The sequence below is a fragment of the Hyperolius riggenbachi genome, chromosome 6 (assembly GCF_040937935.1).
Source record: "Hyperolius riggenbachi isolate aHypRig1 chromosome 6, aHypRig1.pri, whole genome shotgun sequence".
Classification (NCBI taxonomy): domain Eukaryota; kingdom Metazoa; phylum Chordata; class Amphibia; order Anura; family Hyperoliidae; genus Hyperolius; species Hyperolius riggenbachi.
In genome coordinates this window covers 10,271,012-10,297,452 of record NC_090651.1, presented here as the reverse complement: position 1 = coordinate 10,297,452, position 26,441 = coordinate 10,271,012, and the positions used below count along the sequence as shown (strand labels likewise).

Genomic DNA, 26,441 nt, shown 5'->3' with positions numbered 1-26,441 from the left:
CCTGGCTTGTTTCTGCATGCTTGTTTCTGGTGTTATTCAGCCACTACTGCAGCCAAATAGATCAGCAGGGCTGCCAGGCAACTGGAATTAGGGCTGCTCAAATCTGAATTCGGGAGATACCCGGATAGTTGCTATCCGGATATCTCCCAGTAAACCTGTGCGGGGGGGTCAATCTTACCTGTCTTGACATCTTCTTCGTCCATCCCTTGGCGCCTCTCACGATGCGCTCCACACTCGTCACATAATTACAAACTCTTCCTCCTTCAACCCGGAAGGAGGAAGTGTTTGTAATCATGTGACCGCCGCTTGGACTGCATCGTGAGAGGCACCAGGGACGGACCGAAGAAGACGTCAGACAGGTAAGCTTGACCACCCCACCCAGGTAGCTGAGATATATCCGGATAGAACTATCCGGATGTCTCCCAGATCCGGATTTGAGCAACCCTGACTGGTATTGTTTAACAGGAAATAAATATGGCAGCTTCCATGTCCCTCTCACCTCAGGTTCACTTTAACGCTTGATGAATAATGTTTAGTTTATGGATAGTGTGGGGAGGACAGAGGCTCTGTAAGGTGTGTGTGTTTTTTTTTTTTTTTTTTTTTTTTTTTTTTTTTGTACTGTCTGGTGAGACTTTCTCTCACCTACTGTCCTGGTAACACCCATGGATCTACTTCCTGTTTCCTCTCTCTTCAGTTTATGTTTATTGTTCTTATTTCTTCCTCTGGAGAATCTACCAGCTGCCTCTGAAAGTGGCTTCAGTATTCCGGGGTATTGCTGGCTGGTTTATTTGGCGGCAACTCTAATTTTGGTTGGCGGTGCCTCTGGTGTGGTTGGCGATGCCTGTCGTTCGGCTGGTGATGCCTCTGGCAACAAACAAAATGGAGACGGCACACAAATTGGTCAGCAATCAAACTGCATTGGGAGCATAGAGAGGTACACACCACATGTTTCGGGCATTGCCCTTCCTTAGGTGCGTCTGGTTTGGGTGGCCATACTTCCTGGTTTGTTTGGCTTTGCCTCTGGTTTGTCTCTAGTTAAAGGGGCCCATACACTGGTCGATTTCAGCGATCAATTGATTATATGGAATCCATCGGGAATCGATTCTCTAAAATTCATCAATTAATTTGCGGCCAATTTCGGTCTATCTGACAAGATGGAAAATCTAGGTTGATCCGCTGGCAGCAGATCGATGCCCCGTAGAGGTGCATTGGATCTAATGGACCAATAATGCATTTAGACAGATTGTTCCTAGTGTGTGACACACATCAGATACATTCCTGTCAGATTCGATGTGACCGACATCTGACAGAAATCTATCTGATGGTCGAATCTGCTGCAAATCTATCAGTGTATGGCCACCTTTACTCTCCTTTTGTTTTGTTTTTTTCACAGCCTTTATTGTAGTTGGTATATTAAGCTTAGTTAAGCCTCACACACATACTCTCTAAGGATAAATCAGTGGTCTGGGGTACCCGGCACAATCCCACCATTCAGTTATTTTATTCTGTAAAATGTCGGCTCCTCTTCATCTGCCGTCCAATTCTCCCGTTCCGTCTAATCTTTGTCATGCAGGCCTCCTGGAGGTGAACTCGCCCACCCTCAACAAGTCAGAGGAATTCTTCTCTGAGATCGGTGAATTCCGGAGAGTCAACAAGGAGGAGTGTGTGCGCGATTCCCTCCCCCAGTGAGTATTCTGATGCCAGCCTATAAAATGGTGTGGGTGAACTACAAGTCCCAGCATAAGCTTGGCAAGAGGATGAAAGCGCAGGGCCCAACCTATATATTACAGACCAATAAAGGACTCCATACAGACACACTAAAGTATCAAAAACCTGTACCATATTAACCACTTAACCTCTTTCCATTAAAGGGTTAAAATGGGCACGTAACTGTTGGGAATTTTTTTTTTTTTTTCTTAAATGTCCTATTTGCACTAATTGGTGCACAAGTAGGACAGTTTATAAATGTATATTTTGCCGTAAGTGGTTACATTTATTAGTGGTCTGTTGTCCAATGTCCAAAGTTGTGCCTGCTGCTCCTCTTCCCCTCCTTTCCCCTCCTCTTCCTGTTTTTTCCCTTTCCTTGCTTTTCTCCTCCCTTTCCGCTTCCTTTCCTTTCTCATTTCCCCTCCCCTTCCTGCTTTTCCTCTTCCCTCCCCCTTCCTATTTCCCCTTCTTTCCTGCATGTTCTTGATTGGCAGCTCAACTCACTCAGAGTAAGAACATTCCAAAAGAAACAGTTTTATTAGGGTATGCTATCGTAATAGGGGTACATTCAATCGCCCCACTTTGGGGAATGATACATCATTATTTCACACGTACACTTATTTATTTATTTGATGAACTTTACTATCCTGCTGACGGGGATGTCTGGGTATTTTAATTTCCTGCGTTTGTATCTGACGGAGATAAATATTTATTCTCCTGCGGGGCGGTGATCTGGCTGCTGCGGATGCCAGTAATGCTTTGCACAGCTCTTGTTTATACAGTTGTGAGTGGTTGTCTGTATTATAGAATACTTTTGTTGTTTTAGCCATAAATAAAACACAAAGCAGATTTTAGCTTTCTAGTCCCAGATGGTGACACATCACTGAGCTTATTGGGTTCATTATTCTATATAAACATTGCAGAGTCCTTAGTGTTCTTGTCTGGGTCATTCCCCTGCTGATTGATGTTTTGTGCAGATCCGGCCGCCAGGACTCCTCGGGGTCAGAAGAAGAGCTGGACATCTCGCTGGACACCCACCAATGTATGTGACCCTCTGTCTCCGAGTCCAGCTGGGAGGACTCCTCAGTGATCTGCTGACATCTCTGCTGTCTTGTCTTCCAGGTGTTTATTGTTACCGGGTCAATGACCGGCTGTTCACATCCCCCATAGGGCCTGAGCCTGCCTGTCCTGTCTGTAAGAAGCGCCGAGACAGACGCCGAACCACTGTGGAAGAGCCGGCTTATATTAGGTGTGTAGTCATATCACTGACTGTTCTCAGGAGCTCACAATCTAATCCTACCATAATCTAATGCCCTACCATATTATTATTATTATTATTATTATTATTATTATTATTATTATGTATTTATATAGCAGTGACATCTTCTGCAGCACTTTACAGAGTACATAGTCCGTCACTGACTGTCCTCAGAGGAGCTCACAATCTAATGCTACCATAGTCATAGTGTAATGTCCTACCATATTATTAATATGTATTTATATAGCACTGACATCTCCTGCAGCACATTACAGAGTACATAGTCATGTCACTGACTGTCCTCAGAGGAGCTCACAATCTACTCCCTACCATAGTCATAGTGTAATGTCCTACCATATTATTATTTATTTATATAGCACTGACATCCTCTGCAGCACATTACAGAGTACATAGTCATGTCACTGACTGTCCTCAGAGGAGCTCACAATCAAATCCTACCATAGTCATAGTCTAATGTCCTACCATATTATTATGTATTTATATAGCACTGACATCCTCTGCAGCACATTACAGAGTACATAGTCATGTCACTGACTGTCCTCAGAGGAGCTCACAATCTAATCCTACCATAGTCATAGTCTAATGTCCTCCCATATTATTATTATGTATTTATACAGCAGTGACATCTTCTGCAGCACATTACAGAGTACATAGTCATGTCACTGACTGTCCTCAGAGGGGCTCACACTCTAATCCTACCATAGTCATAGTCTAATGTCCTACCATATTATTATTATTATTATTATTATTATTATGTATTTAACACTGATGATCCTGTGCAACTTGATAAAGGCCCATGGGGGCCGAAACAGCGTTTGTCGTTGCTATCATATTGATGCCAATAAAGTTATAAAGAGCTTCTAAATACATCGAGTGGTGCCGTTCCATTGGCGAGATTCTTTATATAGCACTGACATCTCCTGCAGCACATTACAGAGTACATAGTCATGACACTGACTGTCCTCAGAGGAGCTCACACTCTAATCCTACCATAGTCATAGTCTAATGTCCTACCATATTATTATTATGTATTTATATAGCACTGACATCTCCTGCAGCACATTACAGAGTACATAGTCATGTCACTGACTGTCCTCAGAGGAGCTCACAATCAAATCCTACCATAGTCATAGTGTAATGTCCTACCATATTATTATGTATTTATATAGCACTGGCACCTTCTGCAGCACTGTACAGAGTACATAGTCATGTCACTGACTGTCCTCAGAGGAGCTCACACTCTAATCCTACCATAGTCATAGTCTAATGTCCTACCATATTATTATTATGTATTTATATAGCACTGACATCTCCTGCAGCACTGTACAGAGTACATAGTCATGTCACTGACTGTCCTCAGAGGAGCTCACAATCTAATCCTACCATAGTCATAGTCTAATGTCCTACCATATTATTATGTATTTATATAGTACTGACATCTCCTGCAGCACATTACAGAGTACATAGTCATGTCACTGACTGTCCTCAGAGGAGCTCACAATCTAATCCTACCATAGTCATAGCCTAATGTCCTGCCATATTATTATGTATTTATACAGCACTGACATCTTCTGCAGCACATTACAGAGTACATAGTCATGTCACTGACTGTCCTCAGAGGAGCTCACACTCTAATCCTACCATAGTCATAGTGTAATGTCCTACCATATTATTATTATGTATTTATATAGCACTGACATCTCCTGCAGCACATTACAGAGTACATAGTCATGTCACTGACTGTCCTCAGAGGAGCTCACACTCTAATCCTACCATAGTCATAGTCTAATGTCCTACCATATTATTATTCTGTATTTATATAGCACTGACATCTCCTGCAGCACATTACAGAGAACATAGCCATGTCACTGACTGTCCTCACAGGAGCTCACACTCTAATCCTACCATAGTCATAGTCTAATGTCCTACCATATTATTATTATTATGTATTTATATAGCACTGACATCTCCTGCAGCACATTACAGAGTACATAGTCATGTCACTGTCTGTCCCCAGAGGATCTCACACTCTAATCCTACCATAGTCATAGTGTAATGTCCTACCATATTATTATTATGTATTTATATAGCACTGACATCTCCTGCAGCACATTACAGAGTACATAGTCATGTCACTGACTGTCCTCAGAGGAGCTCACACTCTAATCCTACCATAGTCATAGTCTAATGTCCTACCATATTATTATTCTGTATTTATATAGCACTGACATCTCCTGCAGCACATTACAGAGAACATAGCCATGTCACTGACTGTCCTCAGAGGAGCTCACACTCTAATCCTACCATAGTCATAGCCTAATGTCCTACCATATTATTATTATGTATTTATATAGCACTGACATCTTCTGCAGCAAATTACAGAGTACATAGCCATGTCACTGACTGTCCTCACAGGAGCTCACAATCTAATCCCACTATAGTCATAGTCTAATGTCCTATCATATTATTATTATTATGTATTTATATAGCACTGACATCTTCTGCAGCACATTACAGAGTACATAGTCATGTCACTGACTGTCCTCAGAGGAGCTCACACTCTAATCCTACCATAGTCATAGTGTAATGTCCTACCATATTATTATTATGTATTTATATAGCACTGACATCTTCTGCAGCACATTACAGAGTACATAGTCATGTCACTGGCTGTCCTCAGAGGAGCTCACACTCTAATCCCACTATAGTCATAGTCTAATGTCCTACCATATTATTATTATGTATTTATATAGCACTGACATCTCCTGCAGCACTGTACAGAGTACATAGTCATGTCACTGGCTGTCCTCAGAGGAGCTCACACTCTAATCCCACCATAGTCATAGTGTAATGTCCTACCATATTATTATTATGTATTTATATAGCACTGACATCTCCTGCAGCACTGTACAGAGTACATAGTCATGTCACTGGCTGTCCTCAGAGGAGCTCACACTCTAATCCCACCATAGTCATAGTGTAATGTCCTACCATATTATTATTATGTATTTATATAGCACTGACATCTTCTGCAGCACATTACAGAGTACATAGTCATGTCACTGACTGTCCTCAGAGGAGCTCACACTCTAATCCCTACCATAGTCATAGTGTAATGCATGCTTTGTACTTATGGAAGTTTGCGTCTATTTCAGGGTGAGCATCCCCCGATCTACGCTGCTGCCCCCCTACAAGTACAGAGCCCACCGCAGGAAGAGCTTCGACCCCACAGACACCCTGGCTTTACCCTCAGTAAGTGGCACCAATCTGGGGATCAGGAATGGCAGAATTTTAACTTATTTGCAACCTGATTTAAAGGGATCTTAAAGGATACCCGAAGTGACATGATGAGATAGACATGTGTATGTAGCACACACATAACTATGCTGTGTTCCGTTCCTTTTTTTTTTTTTTTTTTTTTTTTTTTTTTTTTCCTTCTTCTTTCTCTGCCTGAGAGTTAAATATCAGGTATGTAAGTGGCTGACTCAGTCCTGACTCAGACAGGAAGTGACTACAGTGTGACCCTCACTGATAAGAAATTCCCCTTTGTATCTCTTTACTGCTCTCAGAAGCAATTTTTTGCTAGGAAAGTGTTTTATAGTTGGAGTTTATCATTGAGGGTCACACAGTAGTCACTTCCTGTCCTGTCAGGACTGACTTGCATACCTGATATTTAAAGCGGAACTGTAGATCCAAATTAAACACATTGTTTCACTTACCTGGGGCTTCCCCCAGCAGCCGTCCTGTCCCGCGCCGAGTCTCCGTTCCCCTGCCGCCGCTCCGTTCTGTACCTCAACTTGCAAGCGCAGCCCTGCCACGCGTATCCTTTCTTCGCTTTCTCCGCTGCAATAGCGGGGAACGCAAAGAAAGGATACGCGTGGCCAGAGCCGAGCAGGCGCAGTGGCCCGGCGGCAAAACCAAAAGTTGCTGGCGGCGGGAGAATGGAGGCTCGTCGAGGAGCGGGACAGGACGGCTGCTGGGGGCTTGGGGAAGCCCCAGGTAAGTGAAACAATGTGTTTGATTTGTATCTACAGTTACATAGTTACTTTGGTTGAAAAAAGACATACGTCCATCGAGTTCAACCAGCACAAAGTACAACACCAGCCTGCTCCCTCACATATCCCTGTTGATCCAGAGGAAGGCGAAAAAACCCTTACAAGGCATTGTCCAATTAGCCCCTAAAGGGAAAATCCCGACTCCAGATGGCAATCAGATAAAATCCCTGGATCAACATCATTCTGCCTTACCTAGTAATTGTAGCCATGGATGTCATTCAACGCAAGGAAAGCATCTAAGCCCCCTTTAAATGCAGGTATAGAGTTTGCCATAACGACTTCCTGTGGCAATGCATTCCACATCTTAATCACTCTTACTGTAAAGAACCCTTTCCTAAATAAATGGCTAAAACGTTTTTCCTCCATGCGCAGATCATGTCCTCTAGTCCTTTGAGAAGGCCTAGGGACAAAAAGCTCATCCGCCAAGCTATTATATTGCCCTCTGATGTATTTATACATGTTAATTAGATCCCCTCTAAGGCGTCTTTTCTCTAGACTAAATAAACCCAGTTTATCTAACCTTTCTCGATAAGTGAGACCTTCCATCCCACGCATCAATTTTGTTGCTCGTCTCTGCACCTGCTCTAAAACTGCAATATCTTTTTTTTTGTAATGTGGTGCCCAGAACTGAATTCCATATTCCAGATTTGACCTTACTAGAGAGTTAAACAGGGGCAATATTATGCTAGCATCTCGAGTTTTTTTATTTCCCTTTTAATGCATCCCAAAATTTTGCTAGCCTTTAGCTGCAGCTGCTTGGCATTGAGTATGATTATTTAACTTGTTGTCAATGAGTACTCCTGAGTCCTTCTCCAAGTTTGATGTCCCCAACTGTCTCCCATTTATTTTGTATGGTGCTAGACCATTGGTACGACCAAAATGCATGACTTTACATTTGTCAACATTGAATTTCATCTGCCATGTATGTGCCCATATAGCCATCCTATCCAGATCCTGTTGCAATATGTCCCCATCTTCCTGAGAGTTGATGATTCTGCACAATTTTGTATCATCTGCAAAAATAGCAACATTGCTCACTACTGCATCTACTAGGTCATTAATAAATAAATTGAAGAGCACTGGACCCAGTACAGACCCCTGTGGGACCCCACTGCTAACAGTCTCCCATTTTGAGTATGATCCATTGACCACAACTCTTTGTTTTCTGTCCATTAGCCAGTTCCCTATCCAAGCACACAAACTCTTCCCCAGTCCTTGCATCCTCATCTTTTGCACCAGACTTTTGTGGGGAACAGTGTCGAAGGCCTTTGCAAAGTCCAAGTATATCACATCTACAGCATTCCCAATATCCATATTCGCATTCACTACCTCATAAAAGCTGAGCATGTTAGTCAAACAGGACCTGTCTTTAGTAAACCCATGTTGATGCTGAGAAATAAGATTATTTCCTACTATGAAGTCATGTATAGTATCTCTTAGTAACCCCTCAAATAGTTTGCATACAACTGATGTTAAACTTACAGGTCTATAATTTCCTGGATCTGATTTTTTTGCTCTTCTTAAATAATGGGAAAACGTGGGCTGTACGCCAATCCACTGGGACTCTGCCAGTTGCAAGAGAGTCACAAAAGATAAGATAAAGGGGTTTATCTATAACTGAACTTAATTCCCTTAGGACCCGAGGATGCATGCCATCCGGGCCAGGTGCCTTGTCTATTTTTAATTTATTTAGTCTTGCCTTCACTTCTTCCTGCGTTAAGTATTTAATATTACAGTTAGAAGATTGAGACTCTTCTGCCTCTGTAATTTGCAACAGTGCTGTTTCCTTTGTGAAGACAGAAGCAAAGAAAGCATTTAATAACTCTGCCTTACCTTGGTCGTCCACCATTGAGTTCCCATCCTCATCCTTTAGGAGTCCTATACAGTCAACCTTTCTTTTTTTAGAGTTGATGTACTTGTAAAACTTTTTGGGGTTAGATTTGATATCCTTAGCGATTTGATTTTCAGCTTCGATCTTTGCCAGCCTAATTTCTTTTTTACAATTTTTATTGCACTCCTTATAATTGCTTAGTGCAGCCTCAGTCCCCTCCTGTTTTAAGAACTTATAGGCATTCCTTTTCCTCTTCATTTTATCTGCTTTAACTCTTTCAGGCAGAGAAAGAAAAAGGAACCCAGCCTAGTTATTAGTGTGCTTGGCACTGTACATACCCATGGCTATCTCATCATGTCACATGTCACCTCCGGTATCCTTTTAAGTGAAAAAATTCCCCTGTTAACTTGCCGAGGGCTTCCTCTAGCCCCTGTAGTCGTGCTCCCTCCCTGCCATTTCGCTCTGATCCCTGCAGCTGTTGTGCCCCTCGGAGAGCTGGCCGACGCAGCCAGTCACCAGCTACTGTGCAGCCGCGGTCATACACCTCCACGATTGTGCTCCTCTGCCCGGGAGCGCTCGGCTCATGCGGTGTCAGTTTTCATGGACTGTGTGAGAGCAGAGCGCTCCCGGCTACAAAAGCATGACTGAGGAGGCCTGGGGCTGTGCATGCAGCTTTCATTGGGGACAGCTGCTGCAGGGATCGGAGCGGAACGACAGCAAGGGACTAGGATGACTACAGAGGGCTAGAAGAAGCCCCAGGTTACACAGAGGCGCTGAGCTTTGCACCAGACTTATTTGAGTTTTATGCTCCGTTTCTATTGCCTGATGAAGCGGGAGATGCCCACGAAACGCGCTGCACTTTCTGAAGTATATAAATACATTTTGTTGTTTTGAATATACACACCACTCGTGTGTGTTTGCTTGGGGGAGGTAAGTCCACCTCTGCCTCCTCTCATTTTAAACATTTTAGAATGTTATCCTTTTGGCGGCTCTGTCTGCTTATACATTTCCTGAGTCCACCCTTGGTGGAGGGGTGTTGCCCCTTATTTCCTATCTACAGAGAGCGACTTCTTAATCCTGAGTGAGGACAGGTCTAACCTGCTGATATAGTGGTTACCTGGATGGTAACCCTTGTTTGTGAGTATATCTGCATACTTACCTTACATATCCACTCTACCAGTACATGCTACACTATATTGGGCTCTTGTTGTCTCTATTCTATGTATCGTCTGATGTATAGGCATTTTAGTGATTTCCCCCTCCCCCACTTACAGGAGACAATTTATAATCGATATGGGTGGGCATACTTGCCTTACCCCAGTGATCTCGCTATACGGTCCTGTTAGGTGCGCAGCGCAATAGCTGACAGTTTCCTTAGTGTTGGATGTGGGTGAAGGACAAGAAGATGGCTTCCAGACCGCTCCTGTGACGGCTCTCCCTGGCGCGGCGGTCATGTTGGCGCAGTGTCTTTAGTTCCGAGGAAAGCTGAGATGCAGGTCGTCGTCGTTTGTTTTACTTATACAGACAGATTCATATTTCTGTTTTTATCTAGAATTTTTTAACCTACTGTACGTTACAGCTGGGAAATCCCATTAAATATTATTATCGCAGTCCAATCGGTGGACAGCGGCTCCATTTAGGGCAACCGCAAGAATGGGATTTAGTCTGTCGCTGCAGAAACTAAAATTGGTAAAAGTCTCAAACAGGGAGCTGCTAGCAGCAACTATAGACTAATTAAAGTGGACCTGAACTCTTGCACAGGACAGAAGGAAAACCAAGAGAAATACACCCTGTATGTATTTAGAGAGTTTAGCCTGTCTAATTCCCCCTCATCTGCGACTAATCACCACTGTAATTTGATCTCTCAGCTGTATCAGCTGGCTGCCTCGGCAGAGCAGGTAATTTGTAAACATAGGATGCTAACCCTATGTTTGCTTCCATAAAAGCAGAAAGTAGACACACTGCAGGTATATTGCAGGATTTGTATCCACTGTAACAAAGAAATGTCTGTCTTCAAAGATCATTATGCTGTTGCGTATCTTTTAGAGCAAAGAGGAAGTTTTGAGTTCAGGCCCGGTTTAAGAGATAACATTCTTCAAAAAGCAGAAGGAATTAAAAAGTTGTCCATTTATTTTATTTATTTATTTTTTACTTTTTTTTCGCACACACAGGGAATTTTTTTTTTGGGGGGGGGGGGGGGGGGTGTTGGCAAATGGTTTGTCATTGGGATGCAAATGATACAGTTGGCACAAATTATGTACTCATGTTAATCCAATTTCTACAGCTTGGAAATGGACCGCATAAAATTTGCATCCACTCTGAATCAATCATTGACCGTCGCTACTTCCTAGTTGGCCGACTGCTCTTGTTTGAAAGAAATCGCCAGATAGTGCAGTTTGCTTCTTAAACTGTTCGGAATAGGAGGAGTTAGGGGCCATTCACACTACAGCGTTTGGCCGGCGATTACGGCAAAACCCGCTCGTGCTTTTTAAAGAGCTAGTGCAATAATACCCTACGGGCCCGTTCTCACTTGGGCGATTTGAGGAAAAAATCACTCCCACAAAACCGGCGTTTTGCACTTTTAGGTGTGAATGGGGCCTTAGGAAGGTTTCTCAGACAGTGCAGTGTGTGTGAGGGAAATTGCTGTTGCCAAGGTAACCAGTACATCTGCTAGTTACAAGTTAACTGACAAGATGTAATTTAAATAAATATCCTCTATAATAAAACCCCTGTGTCCCTGCGTGTACCTGTCTCTGTGTAGCTGGGTCCGTGCTTTTTGCTATACAGTTGTTTAGACAAGAGGACGGGGACAGAGAGCGGGGCAGGTGTGTGCGCGGGCGGATGGGGGTGCACACAAGTGGGAGGCGCATGCGCACGCTCGAAAAACAGACCTAGAGCCCGTTTTTAAATGGGCTTGGATCTACTAGTATAATATAAATGTATTAGAGCTAAAAGGTAATGGGAACCGGGTTTATAAAAAAAAAAAAAAAGTCAGATACTCACCTCAGGAGAGGGAGGCTCTGGGTCCCATAGAGCATTCCCTCTCCTCTCCCGGTGCCCACTGCTGTCCTGGCTCCCCCGTAGCGATATTCGAACGTTTCGGTCAAATACCGCTGTCTCCCGGCCGAAGGGAGGCTTCGGAAATGCTTCGGGAGCCCGAGTGCTCCTGAAGACGGGCCGCTCTACGCTGCGCTTGTGCGCGTTCTCTATGATTCACTCGCGTGTGCGCCACCTGTCTTCGGGAGGACTCAGCTCCCGAAGACTTCCGAAGTCCCCTCGGCGTGGGATGAGAACGGAGGAGCCAGCGCAGCACCGGGGGCACCGGGAGAGGAGAGGAAACGCTCATTAGAACCGAGCCTTCCCTCTCCTTAGGTGATTATCTGCCTTTTTTTTTTTTTTTTTTTTTTTTTTTTCTATTAGCTTTAAGCACAGAATAGCTTCACAGGACACCTGGCAGCAGGGGGGAGGAGCACTTCACAAATCATGCCTAGCCTGCACTGCACAATCTGTAGAAGAGCTATTAGGCACATGTTAATCTGCTGCAGTTTGGGAATGATTTTGCACTTTTCTTAACTGTAGTGCAGTTCTAGAAATTCACGTTAAACTGACGCTATTAAGTAGAATTTGGGAAGTTTCTTATTATCATGCAGAACAGTTCCCCTGCTGGTTAGAACTATTTAAGAAGGAAAAATAAACCTGTCAGTAACGTTTTTGATAAATTTGGCTCACAGGGTGGTCACTTGCAGTCCACTCCACGTGTTTGCGCATTGTCTCCTGCCAGCCTGTAATCCTGCATGACCGGGTCACGGGGAGGTCACTTGTAGTCCACGCCATGTGTTTTCGCAGCGTCTCCTGCCGGCCTGTAATCCTGCATGACAGGGCCACGGGGAGGTCACTTGCGGTACATGCATCGCTCCACGTGTCTCCTGCCGGCCAGTAATCCTGCATGACCGGGTCACGGGGAGGTCACTCGCAGATCATGCTGCTCTCCTCGTGTCTCCGCAGCGTCCCCTTTCCGGCCTGTAATCCTGCCTTCTCTGTTTTCCAGCATTGTTTGGCGGGATGGGAGAACGCCATGCCTTCCTGCGACTCCCGGGTCACCAGCCTGGACCTGAAAACATCCGTAGACCCCAGCGTGGTGACCGCAGTGTCGTCTAGTAACCTGAGCCTGGTAAGGACAGCCGGAGAATCTCCATACTGCTTCCGGAACATTCCGCAGTGTCATTGTCCTGTTCTGTGTTAACCCTTCAGCTGCCCGGAGATATCCCATCTCTAGAAAACTGGACCAAACTAAAAGAGCTTCAGTGCATAAAGTAACAGTTTAAAGAACGCCCCGCAGAGGAATGCCTGGAGTGTGGAGTAGCAAGGAGGGGAGGGCAAGGGGGTGTTAGTGTGTGTGTGTGTGTGGGGGGGGGGGGGGCTTGGGGGAGAAGGGTGGCGGAGCAGCGAGGCGTATGAGAGATATCGGCGCCGGGAGACTTGGGCGCAGGATACAGCCGGTATATGGCTGATCCTGCTGCTGCACAAGTCCCGGGGGCGGTAATAACTATTCCCCCTCCAGGCCGCCATGGATAGAGGGGGAATGAAATAATTTGGCTTCCAGCGATTGCTGGAGGCCGAATTATAGTGTTGTATAAGTAACTTCAGCTTCGTCTTCTGACGGCGGCGAAGTTACTCCCTGTGCACCGCTATAGCCGTAATTCCAATTACGGCCTATGGTGGCGCCAGCTGTGCCCAAGTCTCCAGCTCTGGAATCACTGTATTCAGCAGCGAGGGGGTGTTAGAGGAGGGAGGGTGCTGAAGCTGTGAGGAAGAAGGGAGGGTACTAAAGCAGTGAGGGGGAGGGTGCCGGATCAGTAAGGGGGAAGGGAGGGTGCCGGAGCAGTGAGGGAGAGGGTACTGGAGCAGTGGGGAGGGTGAGGAGGTGTTAGAGAGGGTGCCAGAGCAGCATGGGGGAAGGAAGAGTGCTGAAGCAGTGAGGGGGTGTTAGAGGGAGGAGGGTGCCAGGGCATTGAGGGGGGGGGGGGGGGAGAGGGTGCTAGAGCAAGCTGCTCTATTAGCGAGAGGGGAGGATGTTGAAGAAGTGAGGGGGCGGGGTCTGAGTGGGGGGAGAGTGTCGGAGCAGCAAGAGGGGAGGGGGAGAAGGGGTTAGAGGGTGCCAGAGCAGCATGGGGGAAGGAAGAGTGCTGAAGCAGTGAGGGGTTGTTAGAGGGAGGAGGGTGCCAGGGCATTGAGGGGGGGGGGGGGGGGAAGAGGGGGCTAGAGCAAGCTGCTCTATTAGCGAGGGGGGAGGATGTTGAAGCAGTGAGGGGGCGGGGTCTGAGTGGGGGGAGAGTGTCAGAGCAGCAAGGTGGGAGGAGGAAGGGAGTCAGAGGGAGGAGGGTGCAGATATGAGCTGCAGTCACTGCTTACAAGAAGTGACCTGTGTGATAACCCGATTATATCATCCAGTTCCCCAGAGAAACCACAGCTCAGCCTTTATCTTCTCACCCTCGGCTGGCAGCCTGGCTTCTCACTTCCAAAAATATCATCTTATTTATAAAGCTGTTTATTCTTGTATCCATAGTGACTTCTTTATGCAAATCCTAAAATCTTTTCACGGTTTACGGTAAAATCAATATTACCTCATTCTGATGCCTAGGAAACACCAGTCTTATCACGTGTGAGAATTGTGTGTGTGTGTGTGAGCGGGGAGCCTCCTGCTGTGCAGTAGAAAGTCCAGCCCAGCCCTATAGCATCGGCATAGAAAGGGGGAGGGGGAGGCTCCTGCTCTACAGACCAGTCCTATAGCACTGGCAGAGAAAGGGGGAGCCTCCTGCTCTACAGACCAGTCCTATAGCAACAGCAGAGAAAGGGGGAAAGGGGAGCCTCCTGCTCTACAGACCAGTCCTATAGCATCGGCAGAGAAAGGGGGAGCCTCCTGCTCTACAGACCAGTCCTATAGCATCGGCAGAGAAAGGGGGAGCCTCCTGCTCTACAGACCAGTCCTATAGCATCGGCAGAGAAAGGGGAGCCTCCTGCTCTACAGACCAGTCCTATAGCATCGGCAGAGAAAGTCTATCCTATTACAGTATACAGCAAGTAGTTATCAGTCCAGGCATAGCGGCATTTGGGTACCTGTCCATGTAAGCTTATCGCTTGGTCAGTGAACAATATCACGCTTTGTATATTTTACGTTGGTCTGTTACTGAGGTCTGTGGGACATTGCAGCAACCCTCATGGCTGGGCGGGGCCATGATCAGTGCAGACTGTCCAGCCACTCCTCCATAGTGTGAGGTGGGCGGGGCATCACTGGGGGCATATTGCTGCATCATTGTCATGGGGGAACCCGTGAATACAAGTATAACGTGATTACATTTCATCACTGCTCTGCTGCATGCTTGTTCAGGGGCTGTGGCTAAAAACATTAGAAGCAGAGGATCAGCAGGGTTGACAGGTAACTGGTACTGCTTAAAAGGAAATAAATATGGCATCGTCCATATACCTCTCGCCTCAGGTTCACTCGAAGCTATGCTGAATTTTCCTTCCAGAACATTCTGGGAGACCAGGTATTATTTCCCTGGCTTTAGAACTCTCGGTAAACAAACCTTCCGCAGTGACCACCTGTCGCCACCTGTAATAAAATGTCTGAATGTAAACTGGGTTGAGGAAAGATGTTACAGTAGGCAAACACTGACTGACTAAATTATAAATGAATATTGTAAAAATATAAAGCAATTTTATTAATTATGCGATTTTCACTGGGCAAGAATGGGCAAGGATTTCAGTCTCTAGATGTGCAAAGCTGGTAGAGACATACCCTAAAAGACTGGCAGCTGTAATTGCAGCAAACGGTGGTTCTACAAAGTATTGACTCAGGAGGCCGAATAATTACGCACACCCCACTTTGCAGTTATTTATTTGTAACAAATGTTTGGAATGATGTATGATTTCCGTTCCACTTCTCATGTGTACACCACTTTGTATTGGTCTTTCACGTGGAATTCCAATAAAACTGATGCATGTTTGTGGCATTAATGTGACAAAATGTGGAAAACTTCAAGGGGGCCGAATACTTTTGCAAGCCACTGTATGTGTGTGACAGCGTCAGGATTTTACAAGTTCTTCTCCCCTCCCCCTTGCTGAGCTGGGGGTTGTGGTGGTGTTTTTGGATGAGCTTGCAGTGTAATCACACAGACAGGTAGGTATACTTCCCCTAATAAGGAGACTGTGTGGTAAAGTCTCTGCTGACTGCTGCATGCTGGGAGATCTGTGCTGATAAGCTGAGCGCTGATTTCAGAGGCTGATAAGAGCTGGTCTCTGAGGCTCATCATAAGGTTCTACACCTATTACTGGCTACACATACACCTTGTGCAGGGGTCAGGAACCTTTCAGGCTGAGAGCCATAAACGCCACATATTTTAAAATGTAATTCCGTGAGAGCCATACAATATGTTTCAAACTGGGACAGTAGGGCTCACGTCTCTGTTGCCATGGTGATGTGTATACAGTTGATCCGCCAGGCAGAAACAGACAGCTTCTCTTGGGTTTCAGCAACATCAGCAATTTTCCTGAGAGCCAGACAGGAGAAATACCGACTAACAGCTTGTACAATTAGCTAGTTGACTCAGGAGTTGATTCACTTTGTAGGACGAGATCCCCGCACTTTGGCCCAATAGGCTTCCTGTCACGTGACAGGCAGCCTATCGGGCCAATAAAAGTGCTGGGATCTCATCCTACAAAGTCACTGGACCTGACAGGGTCCAGAGTGGAACAATTGGAGCGGCCGTTAGTTTTGGGGGGAGCGTGAGTAAGTTAGTAGTGCATGCTACAGCAGTAGCGAGCCTACTTTGAAGATATTACTTGCGCTGCCACACTAAGCTGCGCTGCTAGATCAGTGTTGCTTTAGGGCCCATTCACACTTGCTGATCGCAAAACGCTAGTGCTTTTGTTAGCGTTTTGCTATGGCGCTTTTGCACGATTAAAGTGAAAAAATTGGCATTCACACTTGCCGATTTTTTCCGAAATCGCATTTAGCGCTTCTATAGCACTGAAACGCGATCGGCGGGTAATAGCCTGAAAATGGTGCAAGCGACGCGTTTGCGGTTAGCGTATTTGCGGTGATTAGTGCAAATCGGCCAAGTAAGAACAGCCCCATAGGGTTTCATTACACTAGTGCTTTTAAAAAGCGCTAGTGTTTGAGAGTTTTGCCGAAATCGCGGCAAAACGCTCAAGTGTGAATGGGCCCTTAGTGAATCAACCCCCTACTGATTTGTATGTGAGCCAGATGCAGCCATCAGAAGAGCCAGCTCCCGAGCCATAGGTTCCCTACCCCTGCTCTAGATGGTTCTCAGCCGGAGTGGTCAGTTATGGCCGCCGCTGCGGAGAGGCTAGTGTGTGTATAGCGACCCGGCAGTGACATCCGGACAAACATCCGGAGTGCAGCATGATCTTGTGCAGGAGATGTCCATTGTTGTCCTCCTGCTCCATCATGCACTGCACCATCACTCCTCCTCCTCCATAGAAAAAGAACAATTTCCTAAACTGTCACCCGAGGAATACACTACTGACCCCTGCAGGTGATATTTGTCTCAGCACCTTAAAGAGACTCTGAAGCGAGAATAAATCTCGCTTCAGACCTCATAGTTAGCAGGGGCATGTGTGCTCCTGCTAAACCGCCGCTATCGCGCCGCTAAACGGGGGTCCCTTCACCCCAAAAACCCCCCCACTGCAACACTTGGTCGCAGACTTGGTCGCTCCTGGAGGCTGCAGCCCTGCCTCCAGTTGCGTCTATCAGCGGCGCATCGCCGCCTCTCCCCCGCCCCTCTCAGTGAAGGAAGACTGAGAGGGGCGGGGGAGAGGCGGAGATACGCGCTGACAGACGCGCGTGGGGCAGGGCTGCGGCGGCTAGCCCTGCCTCAACCAGGAAGCGCTCCCCCGCTGCACCGAGGGGATTTGGGGGTGAAGGGACCCCCGTTTAGCGGCACGATAGCGGCGGTTTAGCAGGGGCACACATGCCCCTGCTATCTAATGAGGTCTGAAGCGAGATTTATTCTCGCTTCAGACTCTCTTTAAAGGGAACCAGAGACGAAGCACCCTTGTGTATTTTACCATGTATATCAGTAAGAACATTAGAGAAAACACTTACCATGCTCTCTGTTTCACCCTCACTGCTAAAAGTGTCTGTTATCAGCAGTCACAAGAATCCCAGACTGAGCAATTAAATCTGGCTTTGCTGGGAATGATTATTGCTGAGTCATTATAGCAAAGCCACAAGGGGGCAGGCTTGGGCTTGAAATAACACCACAGAAGACAGACTTAGCTATAATCTTTCTGTAGCAAAGCTAGACGGAGCAGCCTGACTTCTCAGTCGGGGATTCTTATCAGGGGTGATAACAGTCAGATTACACAGAGAACAATGAAACAAAGGGCAGATTAGGTGTTTACTGTCATGTTCCCACTGATTTATAAGGTAAAATACAAGAGGGTGCTTTATCTCTGGTTCTCTTTAAAGGGGCACTATGGCAAAAAAAATTGTAAAGTTTAAAATATGTGCAAACCTAGACAAATAAGAAGTGTTTTTTTTCCAGAGTAAAATGAGCCATAAATTTACTTTTCTCCTATGTTGCTGTCACTTACAGTAGGTAGTAGAAATCTGTCAGAAGTGACAGATTTTGGACTAGTCCATCTCTTCATGGGGGGGAATTCTCTGATTTATCTTCAATAGCACATAGTAAATGGCAGCTGCTCTGTCCAACTGCCAAAAAACTGTGTAGCGAGCAGGGAAGCTGGCCAGCATTATTGAAATCCTTTTTAGGGAATATCTTTATAAAGAATAAAAGCCTTGCTGAGAATTCCCTATGAAGAGATGGACTAGTCCAAAACCTGTAACGCTTTACACACTCGCATGCAAATGGCACCACTGTTCCTACAGCTAATTAAAAGCCGACGTCTTAGTTCACAGAAGAAAGCATTCTCTTGCTTTAGTCACCTACACTGCGCAGAAGTACCCTGGTAATCATAGGTGTCCTAACTCTGGCCCTGTAACATGCATAGTGCGGACATGCAAACATTCATTGCATCAAACCTATCTAGGGATTAGGAGCACACATCCTGTCGCTTCTGTTATATTTCTACTACCTACTGTAAGTGACAGCAACATAGGAGAAAAGTAATTTATGGCTCATTTTACTCTGGAAAAAAATGTACTTCTTATTTGTCTGTTTGCACATATTTTACAATTTTTCGCCATAGCATAGCTTACCTGCAGTCTCCCAAGAGAATAAAGGCAGATGTTGACCTATGTAGAGAGAAGCCTCTGCATAATCCATAGACTTCCAGTGTCCTCCCCCCCCCCCTTTCTGCAGACTGGGCCCCTCTGACAGTTCACGGCCGCTGACCGGCACCCTGCGACAGTTCACGTCGCTCCCCTTCGTGGACAAGGGTGGCTGTACCGCTCTGCAGTGTTGGGCACGGTGGGCTCTTTGATCGGTTTGTGACATGCTGGAGTGTATACAGTAACTATCACCAGTGCAGGTGAGTATTGCACCGGCCCTTATGTTAGGTACACACAATGCAATTTTCTGACCGGTTTACTGTCAGAGCGATTTTCAACGTGTCCAATCTGATTTCTGATAGTTTTTCCGATATATTTTTACGTTCACAATCGGACATGTTGGAAATAATCGATGTGACAGTAAATCTGTCAGAAAATTGCATCGTGTGTAGCTAGCTTTATGGCTGGTACACCAATTTTCCATCAGATAGACCAGTCAGATTACAACTTTCCTGGACGTCCCCTCTGCTCCCAATCGAGAAGGGGATCGATTTTGTGCAGCACTGATCTGAAAATTTAAAGCAAAACCTTGGCGCTCCTGGCACTTTAAAGGACAACTGAAGTGAGAAGACTATGGCGGCCGTCATATTTATTTCCTTTTAAACAATACCAGTCACCTGGCAGCCCTGCTGATCTATTTGGCTGCAGTAGTGTGTGAATCACACCAGAAACAAGCATGCAGCCAATCTAGTAAGATATGACAATGTCAAACACCTGGGGCTTGATTCACAAAGCGGTGCTAACCTACTTAGCACGTCTAAAGTCTTTAGACGTGCTAACCAGGGTGCTAAGTAGGTTAGCACTGTATTTCTCAATCAGATCGCGTGCTAACTTTGCGTGCGTAAAGTTTTGCGCGCGCAAAGTCCTATGCGCGCTAAGTCCCATAGGCTTTAATGGGCACTTCGCGCGGAGCGCCCTGCGCTCTGTGCAGTGCGCGCGTAAAGTTTTATGCGCAAAAAGCTCGTTTAGACGTGCTAAGGGGGTTTTCACAGGCGTGCTAACAGTAAGCACTGCTATGTGAATCAAGCCCCTGATCTGCTGCATGCTTGTTCAGGGGCTATGGCTAATAGTATTAGAGGCAGAGGATCAGCAGCACAGTCAGGTAACTGGTATTGCTTAGAAAGAAATAAATATGGCAGCCTCCATATCCCTCTCACTTCAGTTGTCCTTTAAGACCTGCTGTCACTCTTGTGCGCAACTTTAAGAAAAAGGTGACCACAACCACAAATAGTAGATATGCAAATCAGTATTGTGGTGCAAATAAAAACCTTTTATTCCTAACAGGTCATAGGACAAGTAAAGCAATACTCACATTATGTATCCTGAACAACATGGACCCGCATGCATAAAACTGCCTTGAATACACAGTGAATGTGCAGAAAGAGCAGAGTGGTGCCCACTCTCTGAATCCCAACTGGTTTCGGCATTACGCCTTCGTCAGGGTAGAGACACAGTCTGAGCCTATACTAGTTCAGTGATCTGCAAACTTGGCTCTCCAGCTGTTAAAGGAATTATCAGGCAAAAAAAAAAAAGTTTCCCTTACCTGGGGATTCTACCAGCCCCATGCAGCCATCCTGTGCCCTCATAGTCACTCACTGCTGCTCTGGTCCCCCTCCGTCAGCTAATTTAGTTTATTCCGACCTCGGGGTTGGCGGGCCGCATTGCGTACATTTTTACGCATTCCTGCTGGTGCAGGAACATTAACACATACATTTTTACACATTGAACCACTAATGCGTAAAAATGTATGTGTTAATGTTCCTGCACCAGCGGGAATGCGTAAAAATGTACGCAATGCAGCCCGCCGACCTCCGAGGTCGGCAAAAACTAAACTAGCTGACGGAGGGGGACCAGAGCAGCAGTGAGCGACTACGCCAGCACAGGATGGCTGCATGGGGCTGGTAGAAGCAGAACTAGCTGCTGGCGGGGGACTGGAGCAGCAGTGAGTGACTACGAGGGCACAGGATGGCTGCATGGGGCTGGTAGAAGCAGAACTAGCTGGTGGCGGGGGACTGGAGCAGCAGTGAGTGACTACGCCAGCACAGGATGGCTACATGGGGCTGGTAGAAGCAGAACTAGCTGGTGGCGGGGGACTGGAGCAGCAGTGAGTGACTACGAGGGCACAGGATGGCTGCATGGGGCTGGTAGAAGCAGAACTAGCTGGTGGCGGGGGACTGGAGCAGCAGTGAGTGATTACGAGGGCACAGAATGGCTGCATGGGGCTGGTAGAAGCAGAACTAGCTGGTGGCGGGGGACTGGAGCAGCAGTGAGTGACTACGAGGGCACAGGATGGCTGCAGGGGGCTGGTAGAAGCAGAACTAGCTGGTGGGGGGGGGGGGGGGACTGGAGCAGCAGTGAGTGACTACGAGGGCACAGGATGGCTGCATGGGGCTGGTAGAAGCAGAACTAGCTGGTGGTGAGGGACTGGAGCAGCAGTGAGTGACTACGAGGGCACAGGATGGCTGCATGGGGCTGGTAGAAGCAGAACTAGCTGGTGGCGGGGGACCGGAGCAGCAGTGAGTGACTACAAGGGCACAGGATGGCTGCATGGGGCTGGTAGAAGCAGAACTAGCTGGCGGCGGGGGACTGGAGCAGCAGTGAGTGACTACGAGGGCACAGGATGGCTGCATGGGGCTGGTAGAAGCAGAACTAGCTGGTGGCGGGGGACTGGAGCAGCAGTGAGTGACTACGAGGGCACAGGATGGCTGCATGGGGCTGGTAGAAGCAGAACTAGCTGGTGGCGGTGGATTGGAGCAGCAGTGAGTGACTGAGGGCACAGGATGGCTGCATGGGGCTGGTAGAAGCAGAACTAGCTGGTGGCGGGGGACTGGAGGAGCAGTGAGTGACTACGAGGGCATGGGATGGCTGCATGGGGCTGGTAGAAGCAGAACTAGCTGGTAGCGGGGGACTGGAGCAGCAGTGAGTGACTATGAGGGCACAGGATGGCTGCATGGGGCTGGTAGAAGCAGAACTAGCTGGTGGCGGGGGACTGGAGCAGCAGTGAGTGACTACGAGGGCACAGGATGGCTGCAGGGGGCTGGTAGAAGCAGAACTAGCTGGAGGCGGGGGGACTGGAGCAGCAGTGAGTGACTACGAGGGCACAGGATGGCTGCATGGGGCTGGTAGAAGCAGAACTAGCTGGTGGCAGGGGACTTGAGCAGCAGAGAGTGACTACGAGGGCACAGGATGGCTGCATGGGGCTGGTAGAAGCAGAACTAGCTGGCAGCGGGGGACTGGAGCAGCAGTAAGTGACTACGAGGGCACAGGATGGCTGCAGGGGGATGGTAGAAGCAGAACTAGCTGGCAGCGGGGGACTGGAGCAGCAGTGAGTGACTACGAGGGCACAGGATGGCTGCATGGGGCTGGTAGAAGCAGAACTAGCTGGTGGCGGGGGACTGGAGCAGCAGTGAGTGACTATGAGGGCACAGGATGGCTGCATGGGGCTGGTAGAAGCAGAACTAGCTGGCAGCGGGGGACTGGAGCAGCAGTAAGTGACTACGAGGGCACAGGATGGCTGCAGGGGGATGGTAGAAGCAGAACTAGCTGGTGGCGGGGGACTGGAGCAGCAGTGAGTGACTACGAGGGCACAGGATGGCTGCAGGGGGCTGGTAGAAGCAGAACTAGCTGGTGGCAGGGGACTGGAGCAGCAGTGAGTGACTACGAGGGCACAGGATGGCTGCATGGGGCTGGTAGAAGCAGAATTAGCTGGTGGCAGGGGACTGGAGCAGCAGTGAGTGACTACGAGGGCACAGGATGGCTGCATGGGGCTGGTAGAAGCAGAACTAGCTGGCAGCGGGGGACTGGAGCAGCAGTGAGTGACTACGAGGGCACAGGATGGCTGCATGGGGCTGGTAGAAGCAGAACTAGCTGGTGGCGGAGGACAGGAGCAGCAGTGAGTGACTATGAGGGCACAGGATGGCTGCATGGGGCTGGTAGAAGCAGAACTAGCTGGTGGCGGGGGACTGGAGCAGCAGTGAGTGACTACGAGGGCACAGGATGGCTGCAGGGGGCTGGTAGAAGCAGAACTAGCTGGCAGCAGGGGACTGGAGCAGCAGTGAGTGACTACGAGGGCACAGGATGGCTGCATGGGGCTGGTAGAAGCAGAACTAGCTGGCGGCGGGGGACTGGAGCAGCAGTGAGTGACTACGAGGGCACAGGATGGCTGCAGGGGGCTGGTAGAAGCAGAACTAGCTGGCGGCAGGGGGACTGGAGCAGCAGTAGTGAGTGACTATGAGGGCACAGGATGGCTGCATGGGGCTGGTAGAAGCAGAACTAGCTGGCAGCGGGGGACTGGAGCAGCAGTGAGTGACTACGAGGGCACAGGATGGCTGCATGGGGCTGGTAGAAGCAGAACTAGCTGGCGGCTGGGGACTGGAGCAGCAGTGAGTGACTACGAGGGCACAGGATGGCTGCATGGGGCTGGTAGAAGCAGAACTAGCTGGCGGCGGGGGACTGGAGCAGCAGTGAGTGACTACGAGGGCACAGGATGGCTGCATGGGGCTGGTAGAAGCAGAAGTAGCTGGTGGCGGGGGACTGGAGCAGCAGTGAGTGACTACGAGGGCACAGGATGACTGCAGGGGGCTGGTAGAAGCAGAACTAGCTGGTGGCGGGGGACTGGAGCAGCAGTGAGTGACTACGAGGGCACAGGATGACTGCAGGGGGCTGGTAGAAGCAGAACTAGCTGGCGGCCGGGGACTGGAGCAGCAGTGAGTGACTACGAGGGCACAGGATGACTGCAGGGGGCTGGTAGAAGCAGAACTAGCTGGCGGCCGGGGACTGGAGCAGCAGTGAGTGACTACGAGGGCACAGGATGGCTGCATGGGGCTGGTAGAAGCAGAACTAGCTGGCGGCGGGGGACTGGAGCAGCAGTGAGTGACTACGAGGGCACAGGATGGCTGCATGGGGCTGGTAGAAGCAGAACTAGCTGGCGGCGGGGGACTGGAGCAGCAGTGAGTGACTACGAGGGCACAGGATGGCAGCATGGGGCTGGTAGAAGCAGAACTAGCTGGTGGCGGGGGACTGGAGCAGCAGTGAGTGACTACGAGGGCACAGGATGGCTGCATGGGGCTGGTAGAAGCAGAACTAGCTGGCGGCGGGGGACTGGAGCAGCAGTGAGTGACTACGAGGGCACAGGATGGCTGCATGGGGCTGGTAGAAGCAGAACTAGCTGGTGGCGGGGACTGGAGCAGCAGTGAGTGACTACGAGGGCACAGGATGGCTGCATGGGGCTGGTAGAAGCAGAACTAGCTGGCGGCGGGGGACTGGAGCAGCAGTGAGTGACTACGAGGGCACAGGATGGCTGCATGGGGCTGGTAGAAGCAGAACTAGCTGGTGGCGGGGGACTGGAGCAGCAGTGAGTGACTATGAGGGCACAGGATGGCTGCATGGGGCTGGTAGAAGCAGAACTAGCTGGTGGCGGGGGACTGGAGCAGCAGTGAGTGACTACGAGGGCACAGGATGACTGCATGGGGCTGGTAGAAGCAGAACTAGCTGGTGGCGGGGGACTGGAGCAGCAGTGAGTGACTACGAGGGCACAGGATGGCTGCATGGGGCTGGTAGAAGCAGAACTAGCTGGTGGCGGGGGACTGGAGCAGCAGTGAGTGACTACGAGGGCACAGGATGGCTGCAGGGGGCTGGTAGAAGCCCCTGGTAAGTGAAACTGATTTTCTTTTTTTATTTTTTTTTTTTTTTGCCAGATAACTCCTTTAAGGAACTACAAGTCCCACAATGCATTACAAGAGTCTGACAGCCACAGTCATGATTCATAAAGGCAAATGCATTGTGGGACTTGTAGTTTAGCTGGAGAGCCAAGTTTGCAGATCGCTATGCTAGTTTATGCAACGAGTTTGCGATCCCTCCCCCGACCTCCCTACAGGGGAAGGTTATATTCTACCCGATATTCTTTTTCCGTTTTTCCCACGTGCGTTGTTTGTTTGTTTTTTGTAAATCATTATTTAGTACATCTTCCGCAGCGCTGGACAGAGTATATTGTCTTGTCACGTAACTGTCCATCAGAGGGGCTCATAATCTAATCTCACCATAGCCCTATGTCTATGTATGTATCGTGTAGTGCATGTATCATAGTCTAGGGCCAATTTAGGGGGAAGCCAATGAACTTGTATGTATGTTTTTGGGATGTGAGAGGAAACCGGAGAGCCTGGAGGAAGCCCATGCAGGAACATGTGCTCCTGAGGCCAGTAGTATTTAGTGCGTGTTCAGTTTGTACACAGTAACTGCTGGGATGTGGACTTTCATTTGGCTGCAGCAGCACAACGGATCAGCCCAGCAGGACGGCGAGGGTGCTGGCAGGCTACAGGGGGGCTGGAGGAATCCCCAGGTACATATAAATGCTCTTGTGACAGGTACACTTTAATATTATTAAACTGTAGGGCTGCATCTGTACCTTGTTAACTCCAGCTTCTTTCAGTGGAATCACATTTTTGTAATTGGAAATGTAATTACTGGTGAATTATTATATTTTCCAGGACAACACCTCATACTACGCTTCAAGGGCGAGATCTGAGAATCTCCTCAACATGTCCCGTTCCATCCATTTCCACCACAAGAAAGCCCTGTAATCTGCATGAGGAGATAAGGGAGCGTCACTGCTCCAGGAAGCCCCGCCTCTATCTCTGCCACTCCAGACAGCCCCTCCCCGTCTCTCCACCGCTCCAGGCAGCCCCTCCCCATCTCTCCACCGCTCCAAGCAGCCCCTCCTCCATCTCTTGGGGACCACACCAGGAAGAACTCCGCCTGCCTATGGACAGGACAGCTTTTACTCATGCACCTTTTTTAAATTAAATTATTTTATTTTTAATTTATTGGGCTTCTGTTATTTTTATAAGGTAGTGGCTGAGTAGTATTACATGGCTAATGGTATTACAGACTCAGAATAAGGTAGACAGCTAGGCAACTTGCGTTGTTTAAAAGGTAATAAATATGGCAGCCTCCATGTGTGGGCAGCATGGTGCCGTAGAGGTTAGCATCCTTGCCTTGCAGCGCTCGGTCCCTGATTTGAATCCCAGCCAGGACTCTATATGCATGGAGTTTGTACCCTCGGGTCTGTATGGGTTTCCTCCTGGCACTCTGGTTTAGTCCTATATCTCAAAAACACACAAAAGTTCATTAGCTTCTCCCTAAATTGCGCGAGACAAGGATACATACACGACTCAATACATACATAGACCTATGACTATGGTAGGGATTAGATTGTGAGCCCCTCTGAGGGACAGTTAGTGAAAAGACTATATATAC

The 26,441-nt window shown here is 48.1% G+C and overlaps 1 protein-coding gene across 3 annotated transcripts in view; it reads left to right on the top strand.

The window, feature by feature from the left end:
* The window catches only part of MIIP (migration and invasion inhibitory protein), a 35,397-nt gene extending 9,393 nt beyond the window's left edge, over window positions 1-26,004 (top strand). For all 3 annotated transcript variants that reach the window (XM_068242384.1, XM_068242385.1, XM_068242386.1), the window contains 6 exons: window positions 1,574-1,685; window positions 2,685-2,749; window positions 2,830-2,956; window positions 6,142-6,238; window positions 12,921-13,043; window positions 25,673-26,004. In XM_068242384.1, the coding sequence (XP_068098485.1) occupies window positions 1,574-1,685; window positions 2,685-2,749; window positions 2,830-2,956; window positions 6,142-6,238; window positions 12,921-13,043; window positions 25,673-25,765 (617 nt within the window). In that variant the 3' untranslated portion in view covers window positions 25,766-26,004. The remainder of the gene's footprint in view (window positions 1-1,573; window positions 1,686-2,684; window positions 2,750-2,829; window positions 2,957-6,141; window positions 6,239-12,920; window positions 13,044-25,672) is intronic.
* Window positions 26,005-26,441: the final 437 nt, after the last annotated feature.